The 19,308-nt window shown below is 24.2% G+C and overlaps 1 protein-coding gene across 3 annotated transcripts; it reads right to left on the reverse strand.

The window, feature by feature from the left end:
- Positions 1–219: 219 nt before the first annotated feature.
- Positions 220–17,976, reverse strand: LOC135924701 (uncharacterized protein MAL13P1.336-like). Of its 3 annotated transcripts, none has more exons than XM_065459800.1 (7): positions 17,903–17,976; positions 3,077–3,465; positions 2,366–2,459; positions 1,839–1,937; positions 1,712–1,774; positions 1,423–1,524; positions 220–1,279 (listed from the first exon to the last, which is right to left on the reverse strand). In XM_065459800.1, the coding sequence occupies exons 2-7, from the start codon at positions 3,385–3,387 to the stop codon at positions 254–256; spliced, it is 1,695 nt and encodes a 564-aa protein (XP_065315872.1). In that variant the 5' UTR covers positions 3,388–3,465; positions 17,903–17,976; the 3' UTR covers positions 220–253. The 3 variants fall into 3 exon arrangements, with proteins under 3 accessions (XP_065315872.1, XP_065315870.1, XP_065315871.1); XM_065459798.1 differs by lacking the exon at positions 17,903–17,976 and adding an exon at positions 11,870–11,971; XM_065459799.1 differs by lacking the exon at positions 17,903–17,976 and adding an exon at positions 10,345–10,439.
- Positions 17,977–19,308: the final 1,332 nt, after the last annotated feature.

Raw genomic sequence — 19,308 nt, forward strand, 5'->3', positions numbered from 1 at the left:
TTTTTTTAAAAAAGCGCATTTCTTTTATTTCATAAAAAAATGTCTCTTATTTATAAATAGATAAACAATATTTTTATAAAAAATAATGATAATGTGGTATAAAAAAATTTGAATCAATTATTTGTAAGAAAAATAAGACAATAAATAATTTGATTTTTCATAGTTCTAAACGGTAAAGGATAGACGATATAATTATATATTATTAATATTATTTGCACTTTTTATTAATATTTTGTTCAAAATATTTTTTAAACTAAACGGTGATCACGCTCAATATTTGATTTTGGGAATTATTTTTGAAAACAGATTTGGAAATTTTTGCCATATTCGAATGTTTTGTTGAATTATTTTTTGTTTTTTTATTTGAGGATCCTTCCCCAATCTTGATATTATTTTTATGTGGCGACTTATGGGGTACCTTGTTATTCTTTCTTTCTTTTTCCGAAGTATCCTCTTCTCTTACCATATACCTAGTGCCGTTACTTCTGCGCTTAATTTTAAATTTCATCCTACATTCTTTATTGCTGATTTCTGGGTGATTTTGGGAATTTCCCGTTTTATGATCCTGTGGATTTTTACGTGGATGAAGATGATAATTTTTTTTCAATACTTCTTGAACGAGCCTTTGTTGCAGAGTTATAGTGTGCATTAAGTTTTGTGAGTTCGTATACATTACATCCGGGTATTGATCATCGTTATCCGGTTTTATCTGCTGAATTTGGTTATTACCTATAAGTTTTTCTATTAAATTTTGAATATCGTGAGTGACTGAAAACTCGTTGAATGGCATGGATATATTTCTGTCTATAAAATCTTGATCTGTTTTAATAATGTTAGCTAAGTTATTTGCGTCTATTATTGATTCGTAATTAGGATCATCGATAAAAGATATTTTGTTGATTTTTTTGTTGATGTTGTTAATAAACGGAGTTGAGTTCATATCATTGGGATCTTCATATATGTTTTCCATTTCACCCATACTCGTTAAGTCATAATTTGATGTCAAAATATATTTAGGGTCTGGTAAATTATTTGCCTTATGTTTCGTGTCATTGTCATCGATATATGTTTTGAGGCGTAATCCATTGAAAGTTTGCTCTAGTGGGAGATCGTAATAGTCAGAATTCACACCTGCGTGCGCAGATGATAAACTGTCATCCGAACATATTTTAAAATCTAAACCGCTGTCTTTTTCTTTTTGCGAGTCTAGTGTGGCGTTCATACTTTTATCACGCAGATCGCCTAAATCAAAATTTTGGAAACGTCTGTGATTTAAAGCCTTTTAATTATTTATATCAATAAATTGTAGTATATTAAAAAAAATTATAATAGCTAAAATCAATTTTAAAATAATTTTACATCTTCACAAAATTTAATTTAACTATTAAATATGTGTAATCTAAGTTTAGAATTATTATCTACCTTCTTTAATTTAGGCCGAGCGATTTCAAATTTGAAAGCTAAAGCATCTTTTTTTAATAATTCAGCGACGATTTGCAAAGAATTAATAGGTATTCCGTTTATCTGAATGAATTATTTTATAATAAATATTATTGAGATAGGTTAAAGATACAATGATGGCATCTCTCTTATCATTTATGACGTTCTAAAAAAAATTCAATTCGCACTTCAAGATTTAGGGGATTTGTTCAGCACACAATTTAAAAGGCAACTAATCGATACTCACGCTAGTGGTAAAAAATATAAGAACCTTTATTAATTGGTCACCCTCTTGGAGTTGATTGTCTAGATAAGCTAGTGCGTTTTGTTCGATCTTTAATATAGAAAATTGAAATATATAAATAATTATTTAGAAAAATTTATTTTGTTTATTATACCTGGCTTATAAAGATAAGAGTTTCTCTACTATTCTTTTTCTTCGAGATGAAGGTGAGACCTATCTTTTCTTCTGGATAACTTTTAATTATATTCACTTCCTTTAATATTTTTTTAGGGATTATAATGAATACAATTGTTTTTTGTATGGACAGAAATGTATATATAGTGAATATTCATTTTTTACAAACAATTTCGATCAAAGTTTCAACATTTACAAATTTCTTCCTAAAATAATTAGAATTGTCTACTGTATCTATCTATTCTATATGGGATAAAAACAAAGTTAAATAGTCCTACTGATCTCCAAGGGGAACAAATTTGAAAAGATTTAGCATTTTACCTTATAAAATATATTTATAAACTTGCAAAGTATATGAAAAGTAGCATTTTTCAACTTATTTAGCAAGTTTCAAATGATGTATCTAAAGTTTAAAATGATACCTTACAAATTTGAAATAACATAAAAAATATTTTGATGAAAAGTCGAATATATCATTTTTAAAAAATGTATATGTCAATACCGTACTTTAATTAGTAAGTAGTAATTGTTGTGGTCGTGAAAATTGAAATCTTCAACTTCGTCAAGATGTTCAATGTAACTATGATAACTAGATAAAGGGCTGGTAAAGTTTAAAAAAAACAAATTCGTTAATTTTTTTTGTATATAAGCGATATTTTTTATAGATAGGCTCCTTAATTCTCCTTGGATATCTGCTTTATTTTTAAAATCAATTTATTCAAGTATATGAATTTCAAATCACTTCATAATGTTAAAATTTATCAAATTAAAACTTCTAATGGTCATTCAAAAGATAAAGCAATTTTATTTTATTAGTAATAAGCTAAATATTATATATTAAATTAAAACCTTAAAAATTCTAATGTTCATATGCCAAATCTATCCTGAAAAATTGGTTTTATAAAATTTATTTACATATAGAATAATAACCACTTGCTTTACATATTTGAGTGATTTTTTTTGTTATGTAAATAAAAAAGGTGAAATTAGTTCAAAAGATTATAAAATTATGTTTTAATACAAATAAAATTACCTAAAATCTAGTATTTTACTTCTTTTTTTACGCCATATCAAACCTATGCCAACCCCCCCCCCTCTCTCGTGTAAAAGTGCCTGATCCGAACTAATGCATTATTCACAATTTTTGAATTATCCTATTCCGCCTTTAACATCTATCAAACTTATAACATATATAGAAATCATGGAATTTATTATTACCGTAATGATGATTCTAGAAAATCGGAATCATCCTTTAACAGATGTTTCAACAGCACTCCCTTTTCCTCCTGAGAAAGGAATGCTAATATTTCCAAGATATCACTTTGAGTTTGGGTGTCAGGCATTTTGGTCTCAATTTTATTATTATTAGGATTATTCATTTTTATTAGATTATCATTAGTAAAGTTTTCTTTTGAAATTTGGGTAAGGATGATATTTAATGGATTCATCGGGAGCGAACTTGATTCTTCATTACTATCTGAATATAAATTTAAATCGCGTGTGCCTAGTTCCCTTTTGGTTAATTCCATCAGGCATGTTTCCCCTGAATTTTGAATAATGCCTAATTGCTGCTCATTGTTGAGATCCCGCACGTTTAAATTATTAATCTGAATATATATTTTATTTTAAATTGTAATTATATAGTTTGTTCTAATTTTAGGAATGGATTATAAATAATAATGATTTGTTTTTTGTACTGCAATATATAATTCGGTAAATTATAAATGGGTAAATTCCCTTAGCTAATATTGATTATAATTTATTATGTCTATTTTAAAATATATGTAATATTATATTTTATTATATTTATTTAGTTAGTTAAAAAAAATTTAATCTATAAATATTTAGTATTTAACAAAATTATTAAAGATTAACGTGTTACATAATAGGATTAGATATATTATAATATATTATTTAAAAAATTATGAACATTTCATACTTCATTTAACAAATCCTTAAATATATTAATAATATCGTATAATGTTTGGCAACCCAATCTTTTCATTGTTAGTTGTATTTTTTTATTAATGTATAATATTTCATGCTAAAATTTTATTTGAAATTAGTAAAATATTATTGTTATACTAATAGGAATGAATTAATATAAACTTATTGATTTAAAACGAAATTTAAAATTGTGATGAGATAAAACTGAAAACCAATATTTTAACTTTTTTAATTTCTACTCTTTCATTTTTATTAATGAAACAATGCATAACCCCGCATATACAGTTAGCACGAATTCATGGCGAAGTATACAAAATATGGTATTTTTATATACTTAGCTGCAAATTCGCGCTAATTATGAATGCAGGGTTAAATATTTATTAATAGTAGAAATAACATCTTGGTGATTTTTAAACTTTAAAATAAAATTTGTCATTTTTGACTTAAATTTTAACTGAAATTTTAAATGTGTAAAGTTAAATTTGAGACCTTTTTTGTATTATTACCGATTTAGGAATATGAATAACAATTGTATAACAATTAGAAATCAGCGTGCCAAAGATGTTTGGACCGGGTAACTTGTGCAAAATATATTTGGGCCCTGACTACTTGGACAAACTTATTTTGCGGGCCGGGTGGAAAAATCGTTTCAAAAATATACACGGTTCGGATTTCTAATAATAATCATAAATTAAATTCATTATATTTAGGTTGAATCTTAGTATTACTCCTTTTATTAACTTGATTTTAAACAAAGGTTGTATCTTGAAATATTATTCATTATCTTTATAAAAGTTAATAATTGTATAAATAATGTTAGAGGAAGTCAAGGTTTTATTTTAACAAAATATTACTAGTACGCAGCCTTAAAATAAAGTTAAAACTCGCAAATAACATTTTCCCTTGTTCGCGCTTTGATCTTGGGTCTCAAAAATCTTATACCAGTAATGTATCACTTTCATTGTTTTCTGCTTTTTAAGTAATAAATAAAGAAACAATCATAGTTTGCCTTAATGCCTATTGTGATAACAGAACGAGAGACAAAAATACTTTATCAAAAAAAGTTATTATGCAAATAACCAGCGATTCCCCTTTTTTGATATGAATAAATAGGGCCAGCTATTATAACTTCCAATTCATTTAAAAAAATTGTTATGATCAGTGTTATAATCGGCATGGTGTTTTTTCGGCATTTTATTTTTCAACTTGAAATCATTTTTTGAGCGCCTTTTTTTATTTTAAAATATTTGATTTTACCAGAAATGTATTTCATCATGTTAATACCTCTGTGAATTTAAGATAATTTTGTCATGAACTTCTGAACATATTATAATTTATATTCGTTTTTCCATAGATTTTTATATGAATTATAAATGACTCAAAAGTTAACCATAAGGTTATCTACAATTCATAAGATAGGTATTCTAAACATGCCGGAATACATTTCCGGTAAAATCAGATCTTTACATCTAAATAAACGCGCTCAAAAATGATTTAAGGTTGAAAAAATAACACATGACTCTAACATATATACATATATTAGGTCTCTAACAATATAATAAATTTGTTTTAAAATAATTTATATTTTATAATTTGTAAGTCTTAACTATTTCTCATTTTATTACAAAAATAATATAAACACTATACCATAGGACCATTGTCTTATGTTGGATGGCGGTAATTACATGCGTAAATTATATTATATTTGTAATTAAAATTATTGTATAATATCCAATTTGCCGACATAAACCCCATTGTCTAATTTTTTATATAAATTTTTAAAGTACACACTTGTTACAATTACGAAGGTTAATTAATATTGATAATAAACTTCAAAAAAATTAGAAAGATACAATATAGCGGCATTTTTTTTAAAAAAGTAAAAGACCTTTTTAATGTCAGATTATTAATCTTAATAATGATTACAATATAAAAATAAATTCATAACTTTTTTCATATGTAATTATCGATGAATAAATATAAAAAATATAAATTACAATTAAATTTGACAATGGGTGCAAAACAAAATAAAAGAACATAGGTAAGGTAAGGGGACACTGTTTTAATACAAAACATGAAATAAAATCATTAAATATATTAGGTCATTTATATTTTAAGGAGTTATTAAGATACATTAGTTTAATTATATTGAGCACAATTACCTTAAAAGGAAAAAGAAAAATTTGAAAAAGTTAATAAAAAAAGAATTTTTTATATGAAAATAAAAGAAAATATAAAAGCAGCATTTCTTTATCATTGAAAAATAAAAACTAAAAATACTAAATTACATGCAGGTAACAACAAAGATAAAGTAAAACGGTGAAGTATAAAATCACCTGCGTAAGAAAAAAATTGATCAAATATTTATATTAATTATTTATAGAGCCTATTTCCTTTTCATTCTCTTCATATTAAAAAATTTATTATAATTATGGTTCTGATCATTTTATTGTATGGTAAGATAAGATAATTATGCAAAAATTATGGATGATAAATTTTAATTAGCATTAATTATTTATTTATTTTAATAATCCTTTTATAATTATAATTTTAAAATGATCCGATTATATATATTATTAATTTAAATTAATATGAATAATTTATGTAATTTAATCGTATATGACTTTTAATTCCGGTCATTCTCTCTATTGACCAAAAAAACTAGCTTACCTTTTGTTCTATGGTACTCTATATAATTGAACTAATGGTGTTTGAATTCTCAAAATTATATGGATATACTACAAGCTAGAGCAGAATAATTTTAATTTTAATACTTGGTATTCCCTATAAAGGGATGAATGAATCATAAATCATTATGAGAACCGAATTGAAGAATTATCATTTTAATATATTTTTTCATAAAGTCACATACAGATATATATTACATTTGTTGTTTCATTTTTAAGAAAAAGGGTTTTACCATTTAAAAGAAAATTCAAACTATAATAATTTTTATTATATATTATTTCAAAATAAAATCTTTTAAATTAAACCATAGATGTTTCTTCATCATTTAAAAGGTTCCCTCTTTCTTGGACAGAAGACATTGTATATATATATAAAATGAATATATAATATTGTATAACTCATAAGTGACCCCTATACCTACCTGAACTATTAGCGCAAAATACTTCTCTATAAGGGATACATTCTTACTTGACTAAGAATTTTATTAATTTTGGCCCCTGCCTTAATAAAAATTTAAACCCCTCCCCCTCCCCAAGTTCACGCTAGACGAATTTCCACAAAAGTCGGGTTAAAACATTTTTATTGTACAATAGCTTGTTATCTTTGGTGAAGGTGTGAAATATCAATCAACTCTAATATTTTGTGCTAAACAAGGGTAAATTCCTGGGCAATTTTTTGGGTTAATATTATGCTTATTGCTTGATTGAAATTTAACAAAAATGAAAAAAAATATATAACATTTTGAAATATCCACTACGTCCCTGATATTTTACTGACGAGGTTACGTCTAATACCTACCGTTATAGGCTAAACCATTCCTTTTTAGTAGTTGTAATAAAATAAAAGTCGGCTGTAAAAAATACATATATTTGTCTAACAAAAAATGTAACAGTAACTATTTACAATTACAATATTTTGGATGTAACGACAAAGTAACTAGTTACTTTGTAAAATATTTATATATATAATGCAGTATCTATAATGATTTACCAATTTTAACTTTTTATAATATCAGATAAAAATTTTAAGCCCAAATTTTAATGAAAAATAGTATTATATTGGGTTATTTATATATTTTTCAGGTACAAATAAATGTTTTTAAATTTTATTTTATTTGATTCTATTAAAAAAATGAATTATATAAAAAATATTATAAAGCAACGTTCATTGTACCTATTTACTTTTGAGTAGTTCCAACTATTAACAAGTTCCTTTTTATATAAACGAGTAACTGTATAGTTACATTTTAAGGATACAACTGTTACTTAACTTTTAACAAAACTAATTGGTATATTTCGCGGGAGGGTTAATTTATTTCATTGTAAATTCCTAAACTAATCCTATTAAAAAATTACATGAACGATGAGGTGGAATATATAGAATATAGATACAACCCACAAAAAAAATAATTGAATTATTCAGAAAATCCTATATAAATTATTTGACAGAATTGATATAAAAATCTGAATATACTATTTTTATGAAAAGGTTAAAATATATTATATGCGTAGCCATGATTTTGATGGGGAGGAGGCACTATTAGAGGGGTCTCCTCGATAATTTTATAAGGTCTTGGGTTCATATCGTAGGCCTTTGTCTATTATATTTTTAAAAAATAATTGTTCTATCTTTTTTAAAAATATATTTTTTTGATAATATTCTTTTAAATTATTGTTTATTTAGTAGCAATATTGTATACATTTTTAGGGGAGGGGTGGGTGGAGGGAGTGTATGATTTTTTTACTAACTTAAATGATATTTACGAAGTGAAGTCTTTTTGGTTCCCACCTTGACTATTTATTCTTAATTATGTTTTTGATGAATCCGCAATACCATACTATTTGGTGTTGTTAGTATTTATAAAATTATGATAAAAATTCATCTTATAAACAATTCATATTATTTGAAGAATTTTGATTATTCACTTTTACAATCTTAACAGGAACCATATTAACGAACGTGGAATTTATGATTTTCTCACTATAATTTAATCTTAATATTTATCCCATTCTCGAAATTTAGCATCATATGTTTTTCATCAATATTAAAAAAACGATTTCCTCTTTACTTAAAATTAAAAAATTTAACATTGTAATTCTATCTTTTTTAAATTTATGATTGACTAATGAATGCTTTAATTGTTTTAAAAATAACCTTCTTCAACAGCATGATTTCATGCCATATTTTTTAGAGATATTGCAATTTGTAGCATAAAATGGTGTGATTAAAAAAAATGTTTCTATTATTGTAATGGAAAAAAAATACATAATCATTTTAATTTTTTAAATAATCCATATTAAAAAAACAAGACATTTAGGAAAAATAATGTTCCTCAACATGACCATAAATTTAAAAGGTTAAGCGCCAAATATCCATTATTTATAGTTGAGTTAATTTTACATTAATTTTGTTAATAAATAGCTACGCCCGTGGTGACCTCTATACGGTTTAGCCCTAAACCAGTTTCGCATAAAATATACTAGCTCAAGGCTGAAGCATGAAGCATCTCATGGCTACCTGAGTTAATCTGATTTTTGCTTGGCCAAGTGATTTAAACCATTTTAGAGTAGGTTCTAGTTCCCCCGATTGAAAACTAAATTTATTGGGATCTAATTATTATGAATAATTTATTTTAGTGGTCGCAAAAAAGTATATTTATTCATATTTTTTTTAATTTTTAAGTCACAAATGGTAAATTAAAAAAAATCATAATTGCATAATATTGAACATTTTTTCATGAATATGAGTTTTTAATAACCTGAACCGACCTCAAAATGGCGCCACGAACTGAACCAAAAAATTAGTTTTACTTTAGGATTTATTTTTGGATCAACCTCGAGAAACATATAAAAAATTAATAAAATGAAATTTAAAAAATCGCTAAATTTTAACTTATTAAATTTGTAATAAAAAATTGAAGATCTGACCAGTCCTACCTACCTAATGCATAAGTATAAGGTTTAAATTTGAACTCTTGTATTTCAATTATTTATTTTTTTTTCAACATCTTATAATCTTATAATTGTCATTTTTGTCACAAAAATATTTTTTTTGAAAAAATTAGTTTTTCTTCCATATAAGAAAATTATGTCTTGCTTTTAAAAAAAACCTACATATTTTAATAAAATACTTTTAATATTATTGATTGTAAACGTGACGTATTGTCAGATATTATTTTTTCCTTATTTATTAAAAAAATTAGAGTTTAATTTTATATCAACGATTTAAATTCCATAATATAGCGTATTATTTTTTTTCATCACCTTAGTTAGATATTTAGAATCGAACTGTCCTTTTTAGGATTCTGTGTCCATAAAATACATCTTATTAAAAAAAAATTATAAAATTTATTCTCAACTAAATGTCAACCCATTCAGGATTTTTTAGAAAATGAACTAATATAACGTAGTTTAGTCATTTTTAATATTTGAAACAATATAAATGGCAAAATTTAGTCGTTTCATATAATAATATGCGGAATATTCTTTCTAACATCAATGTGATAACAATTTTGTATTTACTAGTAGCTTAGAGTTTGTATTGCATGCAAGTAATTTTGCCCTAATATATATAGACCAAATGCATTAAAAATTGTAATTACACTAGAATCCGCAATTGAAAAACAACTAGACGAAATGTCATTCGATGGCGTCTACTTCAGCCATTGACATTGATTAATAAATGAATCGCCAGTCTAGTTTAGTATTAATATCTTTGATATAGATATATGTATATGTAATGGCTATTAAATTACAAGGTACATGCTAAATATGATCATTGCTAATTATGATGAAGTAAATATAATAATATATCCAAACATTATGCTATTATAATCATTATAAATTGCTTACATTTACAGATTTTTTATAAGGTCTCCAGCCTTTAACATTTTAAATTTCAGGCCTATTGAGGAAAAAAAATATATTTCCAGGTAATCTTCAATATCATGAACGCTCACAACCAGGAATGGACGATAGTTTATTTGAGATCTTTTAAATATTATATCATGAGGGGTTTGCATCTATTAATACAGGAAAATTAAACTTAGAAAAGGAATTTAGATGAAACGTGATTTAAAAATCTTTTCCTATATTTTTTTAAAAAATTATTTTTATCAAGCTTTTATTTAGAAGTTTTTCTATAAAATTATATAACGAGTCTTTTTTTTATTGTATCGGTTCTAACTTTTGATAGGTTTTTTAAACAAAAATTTAACACATTAATATAAAATAAACGACCATTAAAATAATATATATATATAATATGTTTTTTTTTTAAATTAAACACAAAATAAAAGCGGTATTTTTATAATAACTCTTTTTTAAGTTTTATATAATGTTTTATTTTTTTTTAAATTTATAGCTTTTTGTTGGGTTTATGAATGCTCATAAAATTATTTGATACAAGTGGGAAAAAACAAATTGGAATATTATGCTGGCTTTACAATCACAACATTGTAAAAAAAAAATACATAAAATCCAGAAAAAAACACTTTTAATAACAAATACATAAACCCGAATATTAACAAATATAAACTCCTCAAGGGAGAATTAATTTAAAAATATCAAAAGCGGGAGAAACGTTAGTGCCTAGAAACATGACAGAATTAACTAATAATTTTAGGACCCGAAATTCAACTCTGAACTAAATGCTTGAGAATGTAACCAATAAAGTTACAATGATTAAACGAGTTTAAAATGTAAAATGTAAGGTATACTAATACTAATTTATAACTCATAAAATTTTATTGTTTTTTCCCATTTCATTCCATAATTATTCCTATACAAATGGTTTTTTTTAGAAATGGAAATTATAGAAAAATGTAATATTACCATATTTTTTTGTTTAATGATAAAAGATAAAAAGAGCTATAAATTTTTATTTTAATATTCTTTTTGAAAAAAGTGTTAACAAACCCCTAAAGGATAGCTGGTTTAATAATAAATATAAATTGATAAAATAAAATTGATAATGAAATTAATAATGGAATACTGTAGAAAGACATTCAAGAAGATTTGGTATGCACTTAATTCAGGGGCGTTACTAGCCTTAACAATCTCAGGGGGCTAAAAAAAATTTTTATCAAAATACTTTATTTTTTTAGATAACATTTTTAATTACCTTTTTTTAGCACTAATAACATTACCTATTTTTTAGCTAACATTTTCAAAATTATATTCTTTTTTTAAGCTAACATTTTCAAAATAACATTTGGTATAAAAATTTTAAGAAAGTTCGAGCTCCTGCACCTTCCCTTTTCTTTAGTGATGCTACTGACTTAATTTAAGAAGTATTTAAAATTTTTCATATATTTATAAGGGTCTAAGCAAAATTAAATTACCTGGTATATATTATTTTAAAATGAGTTAGACTTACTTTATTGATTACGAATTCGTATTCCATAATTTTTGATAAGGAAGAAAACTGATAAAGAATATTTTATATATATTTGATTGTATAAATGATTTTTACTTTTATTTTTAAATATTATTTAAAAAATAAAATATTTTGAAAAATTAACTGCAATTGTAGCAAACATTAAATAAATAAATTATAAACTATTTACATTAGTATATTCTATATGTTCTATAATTTTATAAAAATAAATATTAAATTTTCAAAATATTAAATTAAAGTTTAATTAGTTTATAAAAAAATAAATAATGAATTTTATTTTAATATAGGTTGAAATTATTTTTTCATATTATAAAAAAAATTGAAATATAAAAATAAAGAAAGTATAATATTAAAATAATAAAAAAGAAAATATTATATATACATTTTAACAAAAAAAAAGTAAAAAATACTATTGTCATAATTAAATTATTATATTAAAAAAGAATTGTATGTATAAGAACACTAAGTACCTAACATAAAAATCAACCCATCCATATGCTTTTAAAAAAAATCGTTTGTTTTATGTCTTTTTAGATAATTAAGACGCTAGCTATACAAATAGTAAAAGACTTATTATATGCATTGTTTTGTTATATATTTTTGTCTGACATTGCGACATAAATTTTATAATTATATAAAGGTTTTGATCATGTACCTTGGAAAAAAAACAAGATATAATAATAACAAATTCAGTGTTAAAGGTGTTTTAGTGAACTATGAATCTTTTCGGCACCCTTTTATTAACCATTTATTTAAATGAACATGTTAATATCTGTCAAAAATACTCACCTCCATTTATTTATTCTGGATTTTGTTTGACTCAAATATAATATCAAAGTCGCTAATTCAAAAAAATAGAACGAATATAAATATTTCCTAGGTAGTTACAGAACAGAATTAATTTAGAAGAAGATCGAATACTAGAGACTTGTAAAAGACTAATTTTTCTACAGACCAGACCCGCCGGGGGAAAAGCATTTTCGCCCCAACCCTATTTAAAAATAAGTACTTGACCCGATTTGAACATATAATTAATTTTATATGACACCAAATTCAAATATTAATAAGAAATTTCCCTAAAATTTATTTAAGAAATAATCGAAAATATATACTTTATATTAAAATAATGTAAAATCTATATAACTAAGATTTATAGATGATATCACTATTTAAATTTAAAATTGTGAAAGAATATTTTCAAACCCGACCCACCTCAAAAAAATGTTTCGGACCAACCCACTGTTGCAGACTCTATCGATTACAATTACTAATCATTAGGATCGTAGCAACTCCACCCGAGAAAGGTTAAGCCTAGTCCTGGGACTATCGTGAGAACCAAAAAAAATTGACCATTTATATATATATATAAAAGTATGGTCTAAGTGAATTGATATTTATTTATTCAAAATAAGGTGTGTTTTTTTTCTTATATGAAGATAGTGTTTAGTTAGATTGTAAAAATTTCAAATTTTTAGAAAATTGCAAAATTCAAAAAATCCCTTAATCATACCATATTTAATTTTTTAGTAATAATTTTATAATTATCAAATATAAAATAGTTTAACTTGAGATAGGGGAGACTAAAAAATTAAAAATAATATTTTGATCTTATAAAATTAAAATTATATATAATATTTTTTAGCTATTTTAGGAAGGAAAAATTAGTTGTCTATTATTTGAGATAAAAATTCACAGTTGAATCGATTCCGATATATATAGCAACTTTAAAAAAAAAATTATTAGGTAAAATATCGAAAATAAAAAATGGTGAAAAGTTAAAGCCTCATACACAAAAACGAACAATAAATAATTCTTGTTGTTTTGAAAATACTATTATTGTTATAAATTTTAAATTATAGCAAATAAGATCAAAGGGCCATATACTAATAAAAAATAATATATATAAGTTAATGATGTCAAATAAAATCGTGGAGCATTAAAGGGTTAATATTACACAGGTTTAAAACTAAATATAGGCGTAAGTTACAGAATTTGTATTGCATTATAGCAAAATGCCAGAATTTTCTTATATAACTTGTAGTTCTTCACTAGTGATGGATCTTAACCATTCTAACCTTTATTAATATTAACATATTTCAAGTCATTCCCACAGCTGTATATTTTATTATTTTGTTAATATTATCAAGGTCATTCTACCTTTATCTCGTTTAAAATACCAAAAAATTATATATTGTTATGGGTCTTTGAATTTGCATATTTTTCAATCTTCTATTAAAAGTTTATGAAAAATTAACAGGAATAAATATTCATATCGTATACATTTAGTATTAATGTCATAAATGATGGCTGTAGAAATAAAAAAAATTAATTTTTATATTAAAAATTCCAAATTTGGGAATCGAATTGGAAATCTTAATGATATTTCGCCTATTTTTAGCGATTTAAACAGAATTTAATTACAGGATTCTACTTCCCTAACACGATAATATTTTTAATGCTGCTTAAATTTTTTTAGGAGATATAAGCCCAATTTTTAGCGATTTTTGTTTTCGCGATAGAACGGGAGTCTTAAGTTCATAATTTTACCCAACACAATATTGAAGCTTAAAGGGAGTTTTTTTTCCCAATTTCTATCAGTCTAAGATTTAAGTCACCAATCCACCTAAATTCGACAATTCATTTTTCAATCTTTATGATATTTTGAGTTCATGAGTATGACAACTTGCAACATGGTCTAAGATTTAAGTCACTATTCCACTTGTATTCGAAATGACATTTCATTTTTCAATCAATCTTTATGATATTTTTTCTTTAATCTTTCAACTATTTTTTAACTTTAGCGAATAAATGTATTTGGGAGAAGAGGGTGGGGTCTGGTTCTGATTCTGGCTCTTTTAAATAAATCAGCCCCCCCCCCCATCCTTTCCCAAAAACAAAAAACAAAATCTAATTTGTTAAGATTTTTACAACTTTATAGAATTTTAGAAATTAAGACTATCCCAAAATTAAATAATTACATTACACTACAGTTATCTTATAAGCATCATTTTTAAATATTATTGATTTTGTTATTTTTTTTATAACGCAACCAAACAATTTATATTAAAATTATCAAATATTAATGATGAGTTATTATGGGTTTAAATTATTTTAAAATCATTAATGATTATTATTTATTATTATGTAATCTTCTTTTTAGCCTTCGCATGTACTATGAATTCTTTTATAGTCTAATCTAATGAATGTTATGTGCATATGTCGTTTTTTAGGTTAGGTTAGTGCCTCATTAAAAAATTAAAAAAAAAAATTACTTTAAATTTGAATATGCATTAGTATTTACTTCCCCCATTAATTTTAATTTATTATTTTACGTAATCTATATTAATAACTCAAAACAGAGTAGTAATTACACTATAATTAATATATTGAATAGTTCGTATGACAAATTTAAAAATTTATATTATAATATATTGAATTTCAACACCTTACTTTAATGGTTTGATTTTTTTTATTTAAATATTCAAAAAGTGTAATGAATTTTTATAAAATAAATAATTCGAAACTAAAATTTTCATCGCATATTAAAAATATAGTTTTAAGTTTATCAGGATACTCTAAAATATTATAATAATCTAATATATTAAACAATTATTAATTACTATTACAAACCATCTTATAAAAAAAATATAATATTGTAGGTTAAAATTTGGAAAATTTATATCTAAATGAGAACCTTTATTAAGTCCAAAAATAATATCCTTCGAATAATTAATCACCATCCTAAAGTACTATGCTAAATGCTTATCGTCTATTGAGAAGTGCGGTAGCTCACCAACCCCAATTTATTTTATTTTATACATATTTTCAAAATATAATTTTAAATCTATTCACAAGTCATTTACATTATTGAAATTTTTAGGTCTGCTGCAATAGAATTTATTTGATATTCAGAACATTATCTAGGTAAAAAAAAACTTAAGAGCAAGAAAACAAACTCATTGTAAGTTTTTTTCTATCCATAGAAAACAAACTACTAGAACAAATTTTTAAATTTTTTTTAAATTAAAATCTGGCAAATATTATGGGGTGGAGTTATCTTATAAGGTAATAATATTAAGACTTTAAAGTTATTGATATTTTATGTTTTTTAAAAATGATAACGTAGTAAATTAGCCTTCTACCAAAAAATATTTTTGACTGGCTTGTGTAGCTCAGATTAAGATGCTAAATTTGATTAAGAAACTAGCCATATTAGTTTTTGCACGGAATGCATTTTTCTTCCGAAAATTTCACTAATTGGTTAGACTTAAGATTAAAGAGGGAACAATGGTACGGTTTGGTGTTAATATAATATACTGCTATATGTTGACTGATGTCATATAATACAATATATTCGTTTATTTAAAAAGAAATATTTAAATATCCATATTATTTAATTATAAATAACTCAAGCTTATTTCTTTGTTTAAAAATATATATTAAAATGGATATATTAAAATTATTAATTATTGATAATATTATAATAAAAATATAAAATTTCCTTATAAAATATAAAAAATTATAAAAAGAGTGTAAATTTTAAAAATATCGATGGCTCTAAAAAGAGCTTATAGTAAAAATGTACCTAAAAAACATGTATAGGTTAGGGGGATTAGCAGTAGTGTGTTGGTTCCATTTTTTATATATTATCAAAAAATAAAATATATATATATAATCGATTTGTTATTATTACGAATAGCTTAAAAAATAAAATTAAGATTATCAGTAAATATTCAAATAAAGTAACCCATGACCGGAAAAAAAAATATAAATATGAATTAAAAAATTTTCATAAATATCTACTCTAATTTCTTCGATTATTTTGGGCTGTATATTTTTGAAAAGATTTTATTCGCTCACGGTATTTCGTTTCCCATATTTTGATATGTGGATCACAAATCCACTCCGATATTGAAGATCCTTTAATATTTATGAACATTAAATTTGACCAATTATTTACTCTCAAACTAGCTCGATGATCTACAGTGATTAAATTCATAAGATGAGGACGTCTTTTACACTTGAAGATGCTGCAGGATAAAGTATCCACGCAGTTAAGGAATATTTTAAATTTTATTAGGAATATCTCAATTAATATACAGTCGAAGTCCAGCAATCGTTTCATATTTATTTTATTTATAACTTTACAGATTCTTTTTAATTTCGCCAAATCGTACATCTTTTATCTAAAATAGAGAAATTCTAAAATAAAATATAATTAAAATTTATTCAAGTCATATAACCCTCGTTTTCAGAGCTAATCATTAGACGCAACTGCATGGTGCTTTCTAGGAAAATCATAAATTGGGATAATTTTAATCTTACTAGTTTTTGATTACTTTTATAGCATATTCTTAAAGTTTATTTCTGGATCTAGCGATCTTTCTTTCTTCTTACTTTCTATTTGTAAATATTGGCCTACATGATATTCATATATTATTATCAGCAAGTACCTAATGATTTAATTTTTTTTTAGATATTAGTGTTAAAATGGTTCAATGGAAAAAAGACACCGAATAACTTGATAAAAAATTCATTAATCCTAACAACTAATAACCTATCTATTTTCAAATTTCTATTAAAACATTTAAAAGACTTTGTTAAAATTGGGATTTCTTGTCTGCAATGTTGTTAAATTGGTTCAATTCTAACAGCTTAAAAAATTTGCAAGGCCTTGAGGCGAGAGTATATTTTTTTAAAATATTGTCCTACCTAAGTTTAAACTTAGATCGAGGCTAAGATGATAGTTTTTGCTTAAAAATTCTTTCTAACCTTTTAAGAGTAGGCTTGCAAAAAACGGAGCTATTTATAACCAATAATTATGCCGAACCTTACTCAATACATTAAATAAAGCAGAAGCGGCGGCGATTTATAAAAATTTATATGATGGTGTTTTTTTTGAAGAAAATATTAATGGTCCAATAATATCTATTTTATAGACTATTTCAATGGGTTGAATCCCACTGTCCCAGTGGAGTTGGCATTATCGAAATAAAGTAAAATTTTAAAAACCTGTCATCAAGTTCGATTGTTATCGCATATTCTTCTCAAACCAACAGAGGAGACCGGGGATCTTATTTGTCGAGGTTCTAGCGAGCCTTGGGGTTATCTTCTAGAGTACAACTCTAATGGTTAATTTTTTAACCAGATAGGTATAAACTACATTATGTCTATGCATTATAATTTTTTTTATATAGGATCACATATAAAATTTTTATAACATAATTATGATTTATACCCTCAAATTAAAAATAAAAATTTTCAATTATCCAAACATTTTATATAAAAGAGATTAAACCCTATTCTATATAAAATTATTCTTTTATTTGAACAAAAAATATGTTTAAACAACCACAAAATTTAATTTTAAACTGGGGCTACTTTTCAGAGGTTCATACAAGCTTTTTGAGGAGCATTTTAAAATTTACTTTTGCTTATTGAAATTTGAACATGGTAGGAAATTACATTAAAAAATAAATAACAAATAATGAAATCATGAATATATTTAATGAAAATCCGTCTTTGCTAACCGTTATAGAAAAAATAAACTTAGTATATGCAAAAGCAAAAATTACAAATCAAGATTAATGAAACAACGAGATTTCAATTGTCTACCTCAAGACAAATATTCAAGAAAGAGCAAAAAAATATATTATACAATTTTCTAATAAATGCATCTAAAATTTTGTCCCTCGTAAATTCATTTTTTGACACATGGATTCTGTTGCAATTTTAATCCATTCTCTATTTGTTTAAATTGAAAATAAATTTCGATAATTATTTTCCATTATGTCTTATTTTAATCAATAAAGTTTACAATACTATATATATATCATTTATATTTTTATAAATTATCAATATTTTACAGCTCAAAAGCGTCTCATATAAAAAAACTCATCCTTCTCCCAGTGTAGCTCATCCTTTCCTAATTTTTTTTTCCCCGAAAATTTAATGCTGTTATTAATTTTTTAAAAAATTATTTTTATTCATAAAAGTAAATAATTGGAATAAATTGAGATATTATTTATTCAATATTATCAAGTAGCTTTAATATGATTTTCGTTTATCTTTTAGCCTAAAAGCAAACGATGCTCCCCGATCTTACCCTTTTTTATAAAAAAAGAAAAAAAAATTTATTTTTGATATAAAAATTTTAATTTTTATAACATTAATAAGGAAAAAAGGGATTCGAATTTAACACTTTTGAAAAAATATTAAAATTTTTTGACGAGGGAGCTCACCCCCCTATGCAAAATTTAGAAAAGGTTCCCTCGCATTATGCTCCTGGGGATCAGGCAGGTCAAGTCAAAAATAAATAAATTTGAAAACAAATTTGATATTGAACGAGGAATTTCTTCCCGGTAAAACAAATTGATCAGGGTTAAAAAATTTTGATTTGAATAAAAAAAATATCAATA

The sequence above is a fragment of the Gordionus sp. m RMFG-2023 genome, chromosome 2, assembly GCF_954871325.1.
Source record: "Gordionus sp. m RMFG-2023 chromosome 2, tfGorSpeb1-WG-v2, whole genome shotgun sequence".
Taxonomy (NCBI): domain Eukaryota; kingdom Metazoa; phylum Nematomorpha; class Gordioida; order Chordodea; family Parachordodidae; genus Gordionus; species Gordionus sp. m RMFG-2023.

Bases quoted from the DNA above. Each gene is read 5' to 3' on its own strand.
- LOC135924701 (XM_065459798.1), bottom strand. From the start codon at position 11,896: ATGGAATACGAATTCGTAATCAATAAA. The intron at 2,460-3,076 runs GTAATAATAAAT...AAACTTTACCAG, and splicing joins TTTCTAGAATCATCATTACG to CCCTTTATCTAGTTATCATA. The intron at 1,938-2,365 runs GTACGGTATTGA...AAAATATTAAAG, and splicing joins ATTACTACTTACTAATTAAA to GAAGTGAATATAATTAAAAG.